Genomic DNA, 19032 nt, shown 5'->3' with positions numbered 1-19032 from the left:
TAGATAGCTATTTCAACTGTTTATCCATTACTTTTTTTTATTCTGTCTACTTCCATATTCTTGAATTGTTTCTGAACATCTTTTTAACGGCCGCTTGATTTTGCTTACCTTTAGTTTACCTTTTTTGTTTCTCCCATACTGTGAAGAGTCTTATTTCTCCCATAATGCATTGTGCGACAGGCTATCTAAATCAGTCTTAAGCTTCATGCAACAGGTAGATTTAAGTGTCGATAGCAGGTCTGACTTGAAGATATATTTAAGACAAAGACTAGGTCTATTTTTATGCATCTGGCCCCCGAGCTTACACACACAAACACAAAGCATGAATGAAAACATGAAGCGCATGAGCACTTTCTGATCATTTCCTGTGTGTGTGTGCTTTGACCTAACATTCCTGATTAGTTCCTCTCAACGCTAACCACCCCTTACGGTCACAACAACACTTTTCACTGCAGCATTTCCTTCCTGTTTTTGTGGCGCCTCACATGAGCCTATATGGGCCACACATAATTACAAAAGCTCCGGGTTTCCTCGCATTTCAATAGACTCTGGCTATTGAATTAGCACGGACAAATTTCCGCTCAGCAAAGAGAGATTTGCTAAAAAAAATCCTCCAGGGTTTATTTTTAGAGAGTTAAATTAGAAATATTATAGCGAGAACTGGTGCGGGGAAATGGCTCCAGGGAGGAACCGTACTAGAATGTAATCATGTTAGGTCTGTGAGCCACAATGGGGCTATTTGCATTCATACTCACTAGTTTGATGAGACTAAAGAGACGTTACTCAGAGTGAGAGGAATGTGCAGGTCAGAGCCAGGTGTGTGTGTGTGTGTGAACATAGCAATAAAACTGATCACCTGCAGTGTGTTCGCCCCTTTAACCTTTGACAAACGGTATCCAGACTATTAAACGTTTTATGTTCAATAATAAATCAACCTTTAACAGCACTTAAAAGTGTTTAAAAAAGGAGTTAAATTAATGTCTTTAATGTGTTGTGAACTGCAGGGCGAGGTCCAAATCAAAAACACGTGTAAACAAACAGAAACAAATGTCAAAAAAAAAAGAAATAAGACCAAAACTATTACCTCATTAGGAAAGCATACAACCACATCCAATCCCTGGCACACAAACTCATACAGAACAAATGAATTACAGCGTGTGAATTCCCAAACCTCATCAACATGACGACGATGCAAACACAATAAAAAAACATGCCTGCACTGTTTTCACACATAATATAAAATGTCTTTTACTGATTGTGCAGTGAGATTGTGCACACCTTATACACACTTCAGACCATATATATACATGATTTTCTAGCTTGATGAATAAACCAGGTGTGTAATATAGTCTAATGCTTGCATTACTCTTTCATGTGTTTTTAATGTACCATCTTAAATCCTTAATGTTAATGTTTCTGTGTAAATTTAAATAAACCTGGCTGAACATCCGTGTGTCGTCCTCTTTGTTTACCTTTTTTATTTGCTTCGAGGCTTCCCCTGGTAACCGTGGTAACTCTGTGTTTAACGTCACAACGCTATGAATTTTGGGTAACTCCCTCAGGCAAAGTCTGCAGAAATGCAGACTTACGGAAAGTGTTCTTAAAGAGCTCAAAATGTCTGCGAAAGAGCCCTCAAGGACTTGACGATTTGACAGTGGGACAGCCCTAAACGCTCAATGACTTTGCGGGAACGCGCCTCAAAGTCTGTGAGTCTGCGAGTGTGGACATTGGGATTGGGCCGATGAGTGGTAGAGCAACCAAATAAAGTCATCCAGGATGTCTTGCATTCCCTCAGCAAGGGGAATGTGCAGAGACACACACACACTTACCTAGTTTAAGCAGCCAGCCCTCTCTGTCTGGGTTGAAGAAAGTGTGCGTCAGGTCATTCCCATCATCCTCTGGGATCTTAAAGGGTTCGCTCTTGATGCTGTCGTATAGATTCTGGACGGAGAAAGAAAACAAAAAGAGAAACACATTATGAAACAAGTTCACATTAACACTTCCAGATTTCTGTGAACATCCAACTCAGCCTTCAGACTAACGGTGCGTTAAATAAGACATTGACAGATTCTATTTAGGTGCCAGAAAGCGAGAGACAATGATTCATACCTCAACGAGTCTGGGTGCTTTGACAAAGTGGCTTTTTCGACTTAACACAAGCCAAGGGCACTTTGGTAAAGACGTCAGCCTCCACTATGTGGGAAGATGAACTTGCTTTTATGTGTTTTTCTTTGAGAGATCACGAGAGATCATTAGCATCAGTATCTGGGGGGAAGATCTAATTCTGCTGAGCTGCAACATCGCAATTAGCGAGGGCTGACTCGCCGCTTTGCACGGCGGAGATCTTCTTATAGGTTTCTCTTTTTCCGTGCACGCTACATTGGATACATTTGTCATACCTAACAAACTAATCAAGTCAAAGCTCTCACCCTGAGTAGGTCCTCTGGGAGGTCTCCGCCCTCATTGATCCCTCTGTTCATGGAGATGAAGCGCTCCACGGGCGGCTTGTCTCTGACGTTGGGGTTGTGCAGGCTTGTGTTCAGCATAATGATGGCAAATGAGAGGACGTAGCAGGTGTCTGTGGAGGTAATTATACAGAGTCTGTCACTGGGAAAACATAAAATACAGCACAAGTCCACATCTCTGTGTGCGCAAGGACACGTTTTCTTGTGTGGAAATTAGTTAATGCAATAATAACGCAAATTTGTTTTAACACCACTAATTTCTTTAACGCAATCAATCTTTTGGAGGTTGTAGCGTTTTTTAAAGCTAGAGTGAAGATAATTACATCATATGTAACTAGAAAACCTAAGGAATACATTGGTACCAACCATGTCATACTAGTTTGTCGCAAAGTAGGTTAAATAACGCTCCAAACTTATGCTAAATTTTGGGAAAGGAAAAACTGGCATGGCCATCTTCATAGGGGTCCCTTGACCTCTGACCTCAAGATATGTGAATGAAAATGGGTTCTATGGGTACCCACGAGTCTCCCCTTTACAGACATGCCCACTTTATGATAATCACATGCAGTTTGGGGCAAGTCATAGTCAAGTCAGCACACTGACACACTGACAGCTGTTGTTGCCTGTTGGGTTGCAGTTTGCCATGTAATGATTTGAGCATATTGGTTTATGCTAAATGTAATACCTGTGAGGGTTTCTGGACAATATCTGTCATTGTTTTGTGTTGTTAATTGATTTCCAATAATAAATATACACATACATTTGCATAAAGCAGCATATTCGACCCCTCACATGTTGATGAGAGTATTAAATATTTGACAAATCTCCCTTTAAGGTACATTTTGAACTGATAAAAATCCTTAAAACTATTGATCTTTTGTCACTAGGTATTGATATTATAATATAAAGACTATATCGAGATGATTCATAGTTAAATTTCAAACATTTTCTTCCTCAAATTCAAATGTGAAACCAAAATGTGAGTGGTGAAGGTATTTCCCTCATTTATTATAATGACATTGAATTGACAGCACAAATGATTTGTGATTAATTAATTAGACAGCAATCCATCAACAGATTTGCTCACCACAAAAATGTGTCTCTCTGTCTAATAAAAAGGAGAATTTAATCAACAAAGAGCCCCGTATTCTGGGACAAACGACTCGTGGCGCCTTCCAAGGCCTTTGGAGGGCTGCAGTCATGAACACGCACACACACAAATCCACGATCCACATCATAACTCCTGCTAACCTCATCCATCCACACACTAACTGCCCCAGTCAACATCCCCTGCACTGTAATTTACGACCCTGAACGCTCCGGTCCTGAGAGATGACCAATAACTAAGTCTGGGTGTGTCGCCACTGCACCACATCAATATTCATGACCTGAGCTGTCACCCGCGTCCTCCTCAACCCTCAACCCTCGCTCGGTTAACACGGGAGCAGCAGACGATGTGCGACGGGCCGAGATTGCACTAATGACCACTACTGACCGGTGATCGATTTAATTATCACCGCTGGAGTCACAGATAGTGATCACACTGCGATCAGAGATGCAAACGCAGATATCTATGTAGTCAGAAAGTGCTCATATTCTCCGGTGTTTTAGGAAAAAAACTCTCCAGGGTTGTGGCCACATGTTAAAGATTTATACGGCCCCAACAGGTCCAGATGTCTACTGGGGGAAGACAGACAGCCAGAAACATTGATCTGAGGCTGAGGTGGTCTGGCTGGCCCATATTATCTGTCCTGGACTGTCTAGATGAGTCTGAGTCATATGTCTGCTGCAGTGTGTGTGTGTGTGTGTGTGTGTGTGTGTGTGTGTGTGTGTGTGGTACCTGTGGACTGGAAGACGCCGGGATTGCATTGGCAGTACCTGGAGGCAAACGCCTCCATCATACGATCAATCTTCTGGGCTTCGCCAGGAAGTCTGAAGCTCCACAGAAACTGCCTACAACAGCAGGAACAGAGGGAGAACATTTAATGACAGATCATAAAGTATTGATGCAAATGTGTATTTAAGTACGTGGATATATTTTTAACATTAACGTTAAGGAAGGGAGTGTACATAAACATAAAAACATTAAAAAAAAAACTCTCTTTACTGACTATTAAAGAGGACGCTGACCTCAGAGCAAAACAGGATGATGATGAGAACTGCCACGTTCATGTCATATCAGAGTTATCAGAGTTTCCAATTTGTAAATAGTGTTCACATCCAAATCTACATCACTTGGGAAACTTGATATATACTGTACTAATTGATGCTAAATAATACAGAAACTGGACAAACGCGGATGTCTCACATAAACCGGAGTCTGTCATTCGGGTAAAACCCTTATTTAATTGATATAGTGTTCATTCAAGTTGTAATTAAATTGGGAAACGTGGAAGTCCAATATATCCTTTGCACTTGATAATACAGAAGAATAAAAACAAACATGGACGGCTCACGTCAACCAAAGGCCATCATTCAAGCTATTAGGCCTTTTTCACGGAGGACATTCTGACATGTCACTGTAGGTATAAATAATGAAATGAATGATGGCTGAATTCCATTTAGCTGCTTTGATTTCAGGATTCAGATATAGTGCTTGCTGGCTCGCTGTCACTCTCACTGGTTAGTGTCATTAGGTACACTTGTGATATGACAATTCAAAATGTCTGCTGTGAAAAAGGCCTATTGAACCCAAATTAAAAAATATATAGTGTTAAAGGCTCCACAAACAGGTGTTCTCAGTTAATCTGTCAGATTAGACCTCTGCTCAGGACTGTGTGGGCGTGTATAGACTGTAATTGATTGACATTTTCCTGTCAGCTTTGTTGCACTTGTTAAGGCTGGACAAATTACACCTTTATCACCTTCAACCTGAGCAGAGGTCTAATCAGCAAGAAGAAGTGAAAACACCTGTGTGTGGTCGCCCAGAGGCTTTAAGAGTTAAATTGTAAGTATGGGAATCTTTCTGTGAATGCAGCATAATCTACTGCCTTGATGCAGTGGGGATGCTGGTGCAGACGCCTCCAGCAAAAACATAAAAAATACAGTGTCATCTGCAAAGAAGTTGAACCTGGCTCAACTTTTGCCGTCACACAGCCTCATCTGTCACGACGTTGCATTGGCCGATTCAAATACATGATAGCGCACATTGCTGGTATATTACTTAGTATTATAAACCACTATACTAAACTCACCTTAAGGCTTGTACAAGGTTGAGGTCTGCAAACTCATGAAGCTCCACAAACGCCTGGAGGACCTTGAGGTTGAATTCATCCCTGGAGGAGAGGAGGGTCACATGTTTAACTATTTACACTCTTTCCATTCAAAGTGAAACAGAAAAAAAAACAGACGCTAGACTGATAATACGTGATTCATTTCGGAAAATGCACTGCAGTGAAATTTCATACGTTTTGGGGGTCAAGGTGGAAAGTAAATGCAGCCAGTTTCTTTTAGACCGAAAGCCATTGTGTTTGCAATCCCTGTTGTTTTGACAATCCTATCCCCGTTGATTTCCCTTCGATAAGAACCACATGTCCGCTCAGTTGTTTTACTGGCACCGTCTCCCGTCGCTGCTCTGCTCCATAAATCCAGACCACCAATTTCCTGGGGCTTTATGCCCTCGTCTGAGCACGAGCAGAGCGCAGATCTGACAGAGAGATGGGGAGATGAAAAAGGAAGGTGGAGGAAAAACAGAGGGAGCTCACCGTTCCCCTAAGTAGTCCCCGATGACTGTTTTGTTAAGCCCCTCGCCTTTGTAGAGGAACTGTGAGATGTCCTCTGGGGTGTGCTGGAGAAGATCGTTCTCCAGAAGAAACTGGATCCCCTGTTTAAAAAAAAAAAACAAAGAGTGAACATTTACTTTTAAGTTACCTTTTTTGGTCTGTTTTAATGGACCTGATGGAATGGTGCAATTCAACAGTAACAAATAATCAGTTTAGGGCAAGGCCTGACCTTTTTCGGGTCCATGTTGAACTTCTTCCTCCCCATGGCGATCTGTTTGTTTCTTTGCGTGGTTTTGCTGAAATAATACAACAGAGACACATCACGTGACAGTTGAGGGTGTGGTGTTGTCTCCAGGCTGCTGTGTTTGTTCAGTAGGTCAGTTTGAGTTTGTCCAGGACGTGGCGCAACTTTGTTTATTTACTACGCTGTCTGAAGAGCGTTCAGTGGGTTTAACCTGAGAAAACTTCACTAAATGTGGATTGCATGAACTGCATGAGACTTTAGCATCACCTGAACTGCACTTGTACTTGTGCATAAACAGTTGAACCTTTCCTGCTGCCATTTGGACGTCACTCTTCTTAAAAAAAAAAAAAATTTGCATGCGTTCCACAGGGAAATCTCCACCTTTGTGTGTCTGTGCATGCTCCCTACGCTTCCTGTGTACCCAAAATAGCCCGAGCCCCTTTGCCAGCTGCACCTGAGACACACACACACAAACACACACACACACACAGCCTGACACACAGCGCCTCCTCACTCCACCTCATCAACCAATCAAATGAAAGCCTCTGAACACAGACTGTTTGGCTAATGTTTAGTCGAGGGACTGTCCCGCTTCACTCCTCAAACAAAGGGGGGATTAACACACACACACACATATACAGACACACACAGACAGGACGACAGGTGTGAGGCTCACGGCGGAAGCAACAACATGGCTCAATGGCTTTGAAGAGCAGAGGAGGCGAAAAGGAAGAATGAACTATAGTCCTGAAATGATGAGTCAATGAATCAATAAGTCAAATAAATCCACAACAGTTCTGATAGTTGATTAATGGTTTAAAGATGTTGTTTCCAGCTCATCAAATACGAGGATGGGATCATTTTCATCAGTGTAAGTTTCTTTGGGTTTTGAACTGTGAGTCGGACAGAACAAGCAATGTGAAGACATCACCGTTAGCTATGTTAAAAGGTGTTTTTCACAATTTTCTGACATCTGACACACTAAGCAATTCAGAACTGCAAAGATTAATCGATTATTTGATTAGTCGATTGACAGAAATTGAATCAGAAACTATTTTGAGGATCTTCTCAAGCAGAAAAATGATACAAATTTGCTGGTACCATCTTCCTAAACGTTAGTATTCCCTGCTTTACTCCGTTTTATGTCATCTTAAACTGAACATATTCAGGTGGTAGAATCTGAATATGACATCTTGGGCTCTGGGAAATTGTGTTGGGCATTTTACTGATATTTTACAGACAAGACGACCGATCGATTAATCACCTTTTAACAATGAATGAATCAGTCATCAAAGAAAGAACTCACCTCTCCCCCACACAGGTTAGCTGCTCGATCTCAGTCATCACCTCTGCGATCTCAAACTTCAGCCGCTGCAGAGAAGAAAACTTAGTCACTTATTCCATTAACTACAAGTTTTATTAATTCTAATAAAAAGACAGACAGGGAAAATGGATCTGAAGTGGATCTGAAGTAACAAGTAAATACTGTCTATGAGGATCCTAATTTTGATTATTTAATAGCAAAGGACATCCTAATGACGATGTTTTCTTTTAGTAACGGGCCAGGTGATGAGGTTAAAATCAATATTACACAACCGTAATATCATCTTAAGCCGGCATTTCTACTTTTATTGGATGGTGGACAGTTGGGAGGTGTCAGGGAACTCTCCACAGGAGTACTTTTCTGGACAAAATCACACAAACTAATGTTCCAATATGTATCTTTGTTCAGTATAACATCAGATGAGACATGTTAAACACTTCAATAACTCATTTTATCAGTTTACAATTTGATCATACTGCCCAGCCCTACTTACGAGAACAAATATAAACATCGTCCTTGGACTGTTACTCACTTCAATATCATCCAGAAGCTCTTTTTTCCTGCGTCGTATGTTCGACAGCTCATCTCTTTCCTCCAAAGACAGGTCCTCAGGTACTGGAAAATACAGAGAGAAGGGGAAATGAAAGAGCATGTGTGAGCGAGAGAGGGAGGGAGGGAGGGAGGGACGAGGGGTTATGAGGACGGATTAAATTAATTCACCTTCCGACCAGCCAGTCAGAGTCACGGGGATTAAGCCTGGCATTGTGCGTACCTGTTCAATGAATTCATCCCATCCAAAGACATTACTCATGACCTATATTAATATACGCTAACAGACAGGAGGTCATTCACTCTCAGATATGTTTGTAAAAAGTTGAATTACCCGCTCATACATCACCAGTAAAAAAGGAAAATGATCATCTATTGTTGAACTCCTCTTACAGACATTAACACTTGAACATTTTAATACTTTAGCTGCAGAGACTGCAGAGATGAAACTGTCTTTGAGAGACTAATGTGTCTACTGGGACATATTATCACTTTGTTTGGGAAGTCTTTGGAAAGTAGTAACATGATTATATCTATTATTAAAAACTGTCCTACTCCTCACAGGTCTGACTAGGCGGAAAAAAAAACTACATTAACTGATTTTGTAGCTGCTGTTTAGTAGTGGACAGTGGGGTTTTTAGAGCTGTTCTCACTGAAAACAACCTTGAGAGCTGAGAGAGTGAACCAAAACAGTAAAGTTGTGGGCTGGGGCTGCCTAGTCAACTAATCGGTGGTTTTGGTCTTAAGATTTCTTTAATCTATTAGTCGTCGTTTATGCTTTTTTCATGCTGAATGACATATTTCCAAGAATCTTATGAGCACATCTCTTGTAAACACAATATTTAAAGCGGTGCTTTTGTGTGATTCTTTGCAGAGAAACTCAGATCTGTTGATTAAATCAACTAATCGACCTTAACACCGACTATAAAGCTCCGTAAAGCCGAGGAGGGCTGCAGATTCAGGTGATAAGTCTCTGCAGGTTCATCACTACGAGTGACCCCTTTCACATTGTCATTTCATGCATTGTTACCTCCGCACCTAATGACATTGATGCTATTGATGATGATGATATTGAGGATGTTGATGTTGTTAATGATAATGAAAAAAAAAAAAATCTGCTTCTATACACCGTGTGCAATGCCTCTGTGCACCTGTGTCCGATCGGACTTGAAGCTGTTGTTGCCACTTACTCACGTTGTTCCCTCCTATCTAGATCCTTGCTTGTGTCGTACTCACTCTCAGATGTACGTCGCTTTAGACAAAAACGTCTGCTAAATGAAATTGTAGAATTGTTATTTTAAAATATCGATTGTAGCTACTTTAAGCATGCAAAATGCCTGGGTATGTCTGGATATGACTGAAGTGCATGCAGCCATTTTCTTGTTTTCTGTCTTCATGTGTATTCTGTTTGTTTATACCTCATGCAGTTTGTTTCCCACCTTTACACAGCGCCTCTTTACAGTAGATACACTGTTATGCACTTACAATATAGAGCAGGTGTTAGACGTGGATTACACAAAAGCCACATATGAGGAAGAAGTTTCTCCTGAGAATTTTCTTCCAAATCAAATTAAAACTGCAGAAACTTCCCTGTTGGAAAGGAGATCACTTCCATAAATAACATCCTGTGTGTTTGACACACACACACACACACACACACACACACACACACACACACACACACACACACACACACACACACACACACACACACACACACCGACCACTGAGCATCTGGCGATGCCTGCCCCCCTCAAATATTGGCTTTCTGATAGTCAACTCTCGTCGGGCCCTCATTTGGGGTAATTAAAACTGCACAGAGAGAGAGAGAGCGGCACATCACGCATGTTTTACTGCATGAGCACACAGTATACACAGGTGAGTACACAATATACACGCCATGCATGCAGAATTTACACTTCACACGCGTGACATTTATTTTATTCTACACTGCGGGGTCCCCAGGAGCCACCTCCTTATCTTTCATTCAACCGTGCCACGTCAACCTCCCCCCTCCACCAACCCCCAGACCCCTCGGAGGCCCTCCCCCTCTCTCCTCCGACACATCAGAAAACAGCAATCCATTTGAGAACGAGCTGACAGGAAGTAGGTCATTTTCACATGGAGCTATACCAGATTGTGCTTCTCCTACGCCGTTTCTCTCACACACACACACACACACACGCACGCACTCCCCCTCTATCTCTCTCTTTGTCCGCCTCCACCCCAGTGCTTGAAGTGGGGGTGAGAGCAGATTCAAATCCCCCAACTGAATCATACCGCTAAGCAGCTTTGCAATTCAGACGGGGTTTTTTCCCCCCCGTTGTTTTCCCTCCGACTGTAAATAATGGAAAAAGAAAAGTAAAGTTATTTTCCCCTCCTCTTTATCTAACCACTGCATCTCTCTTTCTCTCTCTCACACTCTTTAAATCCTCCCCTCAGCCTCGCTCTGTAAAAGACAAAGTGACAAGAGGCAGCATGGACCATTAGGTTATTACGTTGTGAGGAGCTCGTGTTATCACAAACGAGCAGCCAGTCAAGAGAGCATGCAGGGATCCAGATGGCCGTGTGATCATTTCTCTCTCACACAAGGATGCTCATGCAGCATCTACCAACTTCTACAAGACGATGCAAAAGAAGGAAGGCAGAGAAGAGGGAAACAGAGGGAATTTTAAAGGTATATGAAACTTTAAAAGATGCTAAGGGGTATAAATACCATGTCTACAAAGCACAGTTGAGTGATGACTCAGCTGTAATTTGTCAAGATATCAAAAAAGGTTATTTTACTGGCTTGACTGCAATGAAAAAAAGTCACATATATTGATTGTAAATGCTCTTAATGATGATTTTATTAAATCCTATATTTATTGTAAACTGTAAGACTGTAATTGTTATGTATAAACTGTCTAGTTAACAAACATTTTGTAGTTTGGCAGTAGAAGTGGGAGAGAGGTTGTTGGGACTGAGTGGGTGGATGGATTGGATGTCCGCAAAGTGTTCTGTTTTCCCTTTATTTTTTTCTTTCCCATATTTAATTTTTAAAAAGTTCCTTACTGTGTTCAGATAGGACACAAAGTCAATTATATAAGTACAAAAGTACCAGAACCAGGCGAGAACCGACCCCAAAATTAGCTTCACTTTTTATCCGAACACACCTAGACTTTGCATTTGTATGTAAAACTTTAAAAGTTACCGCCTCGCGGTTGTATGCCTCCGCCAACCGGTCAACTTGCAGTTTACATCCTTGTCTGTCCAAAATGTCATCACATTATCATTTTATCCCGTTAGACATTTGTGTGAAATTGTCATAATTAACATTTGAATTCTTGAGTTATGGCCAAAAACGTGTTTTTTGAGGTCACAGTGACCTTTGACCAAACCAATTCATTCTTAAATCCAAGTGGACTTCTGTGCCAAATATGAAGAAATTCCCTCAAGGTGTTCCAGAAATATCATAAGAATGGGACGGACGTGAGGTCACAGTGACTTTGGACCACTAGTCCAAGTGGACATTTGTGCCAAATTTGACGAAATTCCCTTCCGCCGTTCCTGAGACATCACGTACACGAGAATATCTCAGGAACACCAATTTTTTTCAGGTTGTCGGGCCACAGCTGTGGCCAGTGCGGAGGCATAGAAAATAATCAGAAACTGATAAAAAAAAAAGTTAAATTCTGACTTTCGAAACTTGACAAAAGAATTTCACGAGGTCCATTTGGTAGCTGCTTTTGGAGCTTTCAACCTTCCTCATGTGCGTACATCATTGAGCAAACATGTTCCTGTAAAACATTGTGATGTATTTGTGACTTTTTGTGAAACTTAACATCTTAACAAGAATTTATAATGCATTTCTGTTAGTTTTCGCTTGTCCGTGCAACATAAGTGTGTGTCTGCACCCCCAGTGAAGAGTCTGTGGGGTTGAAGAGGATAAAAAAGAGAGAAAAGTTGCAAAGAAACAAGGACACAAAAGGATGCTCTCGATGCCAAACAGCAAAGAAAGGGGAAGGCTCGAGAGTGATGTAGGAACAGATACCGGCACACCAGACATCTTCACGCTCTCTGCCTCCGTTGCTCTCTCTCCTTGGCTTCCGTTAAACAGCCTCATAAAGCAGTAATTGTGGAGCAAAGAGACCCTGCAGGCAACCTACGTCTGTAATGCGCAAAATCCCATCCCTCCTACTCTGGCTGAGAGAGCTCGTCTGGACCGGAGAATGGGACAGATTGTCTGAGGAGACTGAGTCTGTTTTGGGTAACAATTTCCCCGCTGTGTGTGTGTGTGTGTGTGTGTGTGTGTGTGTGTGTGTGTGTGTGTGTGTGTGTGTGTGTGTGTGTGTGTTTCGTAGCACGAGGAAAACGCAGAGTAATCTGATATTGTTGTGAGGACAACTACTACTGTACAGCCGAGACTGGACATCTCATGCATTATGCATGAGAGTCTAGGAATCTGTGAGTGTGTGTGTTTCTGTGTGTGTATTCCCACAGAGAGCAGCGCTCCTGATAAAAAAAAAAATCCATATTAGGTTATATACAAATACTCCATGCTTAACCCCAGGCACGGCCACATAGATTACCAATGCAACACCACTCAGCCTTTTTATATTATGACTCAGGGGGCTGCTGTTCCAGTAACAATCAATACATAATCATAATAGTTCAAACTTGCATGCTAAGTCTTCACCCCCCATTGGTCTTAAAGGAACAGTGTGTACAATTTTGGGGGATCTATTGGCAGAAATGGAATACAATAAACCCGTCTTGAAAGCCTGCCGTGTGTCGCTCACACCCTCCAGCTGGCTGTTGGCACAGAGAATTACTCGTATCGGTACTCGGTATCAGCGAGTACCCAAATGTAAGTACTTGTACATGTACTCAGTCTGAAAAAAGTGGTATTGGTGCATCCCTACTAAGAATGAGTGCTTCACATCTATATAGGGAGCGGGTCCTCTTCACAGAGTCCTCCATGTTTCTTTTGGTAAAGTGAGCCGCAGAGTGCAAAACCGTGGTACAGCCAGCCGCCGTCTGACTTCCAGTGCTCCTAAAGTAGTGTTATTATGGTAAGGATGGCCTCTTAGCAAAGTTTGCACTCGACGGATTACCACAGTCTTGGAAATGGAAGAGCGAGCGGAGAGGTACTCAGTTGGTTGCAATCTGCAACCACACCCACTAGATACCATCAAATCCTACACACTGTCCCTTTAAAGCCTGCATGGATGAGTAACTGCTACAAGTTTTCTCAGACAGACACGTGGTCCAGGATATTTTCAAAGGAAAAAGGTCATTGAGTTTGTAACTCTGTCTTTCTAATGTAACGATCACTTTTCTTCTCCTGGTCAACCGTAACCAGCCGGGTCAACGCCATCTCGGGGGGTTAGGAAAGAGGTCACCAGCAAAGTTCAGCCTGGATCAATATTAAAATGCAGTAAAGTAAAACATTTTCACAAAGTGAGCTTAATTAAATCACTCTTACAGCATTCAGGTCATCGTCAGTTCAGGTTTCACTTCGTGGTAAAATCTCATGACTCCATTATAAGTGTAACTCTCCCGTTTCTAGACAGTCAGGGGTCAAAAAAAGGAAAACAGATCACATGCTTATTATTCATGCCCCTGATAGCGGAGGCTATGATTCAGCTCAATGAAGTGCTTTGTTGGATTCACTGATCGCTGTTTTTGTTACTGTAAATAAGCACAACTATTAATACTTGTTTTGAGCATGATGTCAGTAGAAGTGCTGCTCCACGATCTGTGGATGAACCTTTAGACCCCGATCAGCTACTCAGGGTCTTGAATAATACATTACTGCCCGGTTCCAGTCCGGACAGGAAGACCTCAGTCCTGATACAGTTCGATGTCTAGTGCTTCTGGAGATACTGGAGAGATTGGGATCTAGTTCACGTGACCGACGGGCCTTTATTGGCAGATCGCAAAGTCAAACAGTAAACACTAAACGTCTTTGACAGTCAGGCCTCTCCAATATCTTTGGCATCAAGGTCGGTGGAGAGGATGGTTTCACATACCGATACCCCTGTTGAACTTGGTTATGTACGCCGAATAGTCAACTTGGAGTGTCGTGAAACTACGTCAACGTGGGTGCTGCGCATACTTGCTTATAATTTTCCCGGGAGGCCCCCGTTTTTCGTTGCCGTCTCCCTGTGTCCTCCCGGGGTCAGTTGAATACTGTTTCCCCCGTTTATATGCGTTTCCCCCTACCTAAACCTGACTCAACCCTTATCCCTAACCCTAACCACCAGGTGGGGCGCTATTTATTTTAACAGGAGGGAACACTATTCAACACTATTTAATTTGCTGACGTGCTAAGCAATTTAACGTTATTAGCGTCTTACCTTAGAGCAAACGAAGGACTTTTTGTTGATCTTCTATGGAGTCAGCTGTGAGTGAAGTCTTCCACATCGTTTAATCCATATCCGACATTGCCCGCGTTTTTGGCTTCGGAAAAGCGAAAAAATACGACACTCGCTTCTAAACTTTGAAGATATCTGCTGTCGGACCATAGACTGTATATAAACGCGTATCCACCTTCTCCCACTGTACAGAAGTGAAGCCAAAATATCCTGAATACGGGAGCTCCCATCTTGAGATTTTGACGTCATTTGGAGCCAGAGTCTGCACAGCAGTGATCGGCTGGTGGAGCCGCGGTATCGAGGTCACCCGCCCGAACCGATCGTGAGCCGAGCACGGCCGCAACTTGTCAGCGAGAGAAACTCACAGCTGTCAATCATGACGTCTCACCCCCTTTTTATAGCATCAAATAACTAATTAAAACCAAACTTATCAGAAAAATTAACACCTGAACATACATCAGCATGATAATAACTACTAGTTTGGCCTATGTCCCATCCGCTAACATGGAGGAGGCGAGCTTTACAACCTATACTGCAGCCAGCCACCAGGGGGCGATCCAGATGTTTTGGCTTCACTTTTGGGGAGCTGTCATGTCGACAGTTGCTAACGTTGGACTGGACAGTGGCCATTGTAGGGAGGGGCTTTGCAATGAAAGGGAAGCAAAGAGAGAAGAAGAAGAATATGGACCTGCAGATGGCTGTGAAAAATGGTCTGCCTGTTTTTCAGCTATGGTTGCTTTTATTTATATCTCAGGCAAGATTGCAGCAGCCACAACATGCAAAATACTACTCTTGTCTGTCCAACAACCAGATCATTAAAAGTTCAAACTTACAAGTCCTTATATCGAACTACAGTAAAATTAATTTTGCTCAACTCTTGCCCTAAAAACTTCATTCAACAAAACCTGTCCTTTTGAGAGAGACAATCCCTGCCAAGGTGAAATGCTTCCTGATTTTCACCAGCCTTGTCTGCGTAACAATAGAGGGGATGTCTGCCGTGATTAGGGCCGCTGGGATGGTCTTCCCGAAACAATAGCAACCCGGTAAACACGAGGAGGCCGTTCCCACCACAGGCTAATTAGAGAGCGCTTACTCAAGTTCACAACTGTGGCGTGGTTGCTGCAAATATGTGCAACCCAGCTGAGGTAAGAGTGATGTAAGAAAGCCAGGTAAAGTGAATCAGAGTCTGTGACACACTGACAAACACATCTCCAAAGGGCTCACGTTCACTTCAGTGTATGAACTCTGTGCTGCAGGTTAAAATAAGACATCTGATTCAACATAACCACTTTTACAAGACAAAAAAAACTTTTATTACCTGAATAAAATACACATACCACATCACCTTTTCCTCTCTCCAGTCCCCGTGATGACTAACATGCCATCAGTAGAGGTGTCTGTGTCCTTATGACGGTCAGTACTGGAAGTGTCAGTACTGTATAGCGGCCTGCTGGAAGAGCTTTTAGCAGCTCGTTTCCCGCTCGTGTACTCGTGTGAGGTGTGTAGTAATTGTTTTTCCCCCCTCGGCGTTACTCCTACTCACAGCTCTCAAAGCACACAGAGACACACACACAAAGCCCAAACTCACACTTTGACAGTTCCTGCCTCTTGACAGATGACAGTAGTGGTATGGAAATAGCCCACATTCCTCCTACTGCAAACCGCCTAGTCTGGTTCAACCAGCTCTCTATACACCTCCTCTATAGTCTCATCCTTTCTTTACATCCATTTCTCTTCACTTTGCTCTTCTGCTTCAACTCTTTTTCTCTTCAGACACACACAGAGCTCCATCAGCTTCTCCACATTTCACCTGGAGAACATAGTCATAAAAGGTTTATGGATGTCACGACCCCTGCCAACTCTTGTTTTCACACCAGGAGGTGGTCTGAGTACAGTTCGCTTCAAGTCCACGATGCATTTCGCTTTAAAACCTGTGCATTGTGAACACAAAGTGCTCCAGGTTTGCTTTAGAGATGTCACAAGAATAGGCTACTTTGGTACCAAGTTGATGCCAAAATTCTGAAAACGTGACGATAGGCCTACTTGTTTTTCTACAGTAAAACAGGTATTGTAGGTACCGTCGATAGAAAATGTGTTTGGGATGCACTAAACTCACTATCGGCTAGTAGTGTAACGGACCGTAGTTGATCCGCGATCCGTACGGGTCCCCCGCAAATGATAGCAAAATAGTTGACGATAAAACAAATAAATAATTGCATTGATTGCACAGACGGGACATCCTAAAACACCGGCGGCAGCAACTTGACGAAAGCGCTGCACACACAGACGTTTATGGGCTTAATGAATTTATATCATTAGAACCGCACGGAAAGTGCTGCGTCCAAGTAAAAAAATAAAAACTATGTGGGTCTGAGCTCCAGAGAAACTATAGTGTGAACAGAAAGAGGACTGAGGCCCCATCAGAGCTGAAGTTGGTCCACTTTTTGGTCCGTTTAAAATGGACTATATGTGAAAACACCCTTAGTTTATTTATTCATCTGCTCTGTTTTCATGACTCATCATTAACCTCTAATGTGATTTCAGAGCCAGCCACTCCCTCCTGCTTGCAATCACCTCATTCCCTTCACCTGGCTTTTCCTTGTCCCATCTCACCTGCAGCTTGTTCCCTAATCAGCTTCTCAGCACATATACTGTATACCGTCCTAGATCACCAGTCACTTGCCAGATTGTCTAGAGCTTTTGCCATCTAGTTTTCCAGCGTTTCTCTGTCCTGCCTGAATTACCAGTTTTTATTTATCAAAAAAAAAATAATTATTTGTTTGCCTGATTACCTGATTTTAACCTCTGCCTGTTTTACTTTACTGTTAAACTTCCTGCCTCCTTGTCTTCCTTTTGGGTTCCGCTCTGCCAGTTTTTTTAGAAGCCTGACACTGGATATTTATAACGATGATGATGATAATGATGATGATGATGATGATGATGATGGCCTGCACTTTACATCCGATCAGCAGCGCTGAGGGTGCAGCAACAACAGCACTCGTATTAAACACAATGCACTCACCTTAAGAGCATCAAGTACAACTTTAATGAGGCTGGAGTAGCAACCACTCCAGTCCATAGTGCTTATAGGCTACTGTCCACTTTACTGAGTCCCTTTTACACTACTCTGAGGTCTCATTCCTCACTAGATTTGCTTGTCTTTAATGACTCAGGAACGTCCACTAATACAGTAAATGAAACTACATATGCTGGAGTACAAGTTAGAGATTAAAACAGTCTTATTTGCTCTAACAAAAGGAACACAGATCTCATCTTTTATGGCCGTTATCTTCCAAAAAGTTCTTCCTTCACATTAATAAAGACTGACAACATTTGGCTAGTTTCCCATTTGCTTCATGATGCTGGCTTTGATATTATTGATTCCACACATGAATATAAAAGATAGCTTTTAATGTCTTTATGTCGTCAGTAAAACAAATGACCAGCCAAACCAAGCAATAGCAATTCACTCCCAAATGGAAATCTTGGGTTCTCTGTTTAAAAGATAGCCAGAGCCTCTTTCCAGATATATCCAAAGAACTGAAAATGCAAAGAGAAAAAAGTCTCTTTCCACCGTGTGTTGGCCTTAAAGAAGTTGCTGAATGTTTTAAAGTCTGCAGCGTCGCTTGTTGTCAGCTCTCATCTAAGAAGAGACATCCACACTTTATGAAAATTAGATTACAGCGAAAAATCAGAGGTTACATCAAACACAACACGGCCGTTTGATTCTTCAAAGCCTCAAACAGCCTATAATACAATCCCTTGATGTAAGACAGTCTCTTCACAGAGCCCACTAGTCACAGTCACTTATTCATGACGGAGAACGGCGTTTGCCAAATTTCACTCTGAAAGAAACGCTTCCTCTTCCCTCTGGATTTGAGAAACAGCTTCCGATTGGTTTACTTGTGGGCCATCATATGTCACGATCCTCTGACAAATTAGTTGAGTGGTTTTGACAGCAGGATCCCTTGTTCTTCATCTTCGCTCAATTACGAGCTTGACTGCGAGTCTTTCAGTGTGATTGGTGGTAAGTCTCGGCCTCGTCTCGGAATCGACCGCATTTTTACGCGGTCTAAAGAGAACTCTGGATTGTATTTCAAGACCGGTCAAGGCCAAAACTGTGGGAATAACACTAAATTGTTTTATATATGGCAATAAAAGAGGTGAATGAAGAGGAATCTTCATTTGTTTTCTGTGGGAATGTGGATCTTGTAGGTCACTTTGAGGAGCGCCTATGTGGTTTGCATGTTCCACATTTTACTGTTAAGTGTGTCATGCAGTGTGGGACTCGCCCGTCGTGGTCTTGGTCTGCACTTGGTCTCGGTCTAGGGGGTTTTGACTACAATACTGCCTCACACTTCATTTCCTC

The 19032-nt window shown here is 42.4% G+C and overlaps 1 protein-coding gene across 1 annotated transcript in view; it reads right to left on the bottom strand.

The window, feature by feature from the left end:
- Positions 1 to 19032, bottom strand: part of cyth3b (cytohesin 3b) — a 40521-nt gene that overhangs the window by 8213 nt on the left and 13276 nt on the right. The window contains exons 2-9 of the mRNA XM_074656750.1: positions 8288 to 8370; positions 7738 to 7802; positions 6417 to 6483; positions 6170 to 6288; positions 5660 to 5740; positions 4306 to 4418; positions 2430 to 2578; positions 1830 to 1941 (exon numbers count right to left, since the gene is read on the bottom strand). Coding sequence (XP_074512851.1) covers positions 1830 to 1941; positions 2430 to 2578; positions 4306 to 4418; positions 5660 to 5740; positions 6170 to 6288; positions 6417 to 6483; positions 7738 to 7802; positions 8288 to 8370 — 789 coding nt within the window. The remainder of the gene's footprint in view (positions 1 to 1829; positions 1942 to 2429; positions 2579 to 4305; positions 4419 to 5659; positions 5741 to 6169; positions 6289 to 6416; positions 6484 to 7737; positions 7803 to 8287; positions 8371 to 19032) is intronic.

This window comes from Sebastes fasciatus, chromosome 13, assembly GCF_043250625.1.
Source record: "Sebastes fasciatus isolate fSebFas1 chromosome 13, fSebFas1.pri, whole genome shotgun sequence".
In the NCBI taxonomy this organism is placed as follows: domain Eukaryota; kingdom Metazoa; phylum Chordata; class Actinopteri; order Perciformes; family Sebastidae; genus Sebastes; species Sebastes fasciatus.
This window is presented reverse-complemented; position numbering and strand designations above follow the sequence as displayed.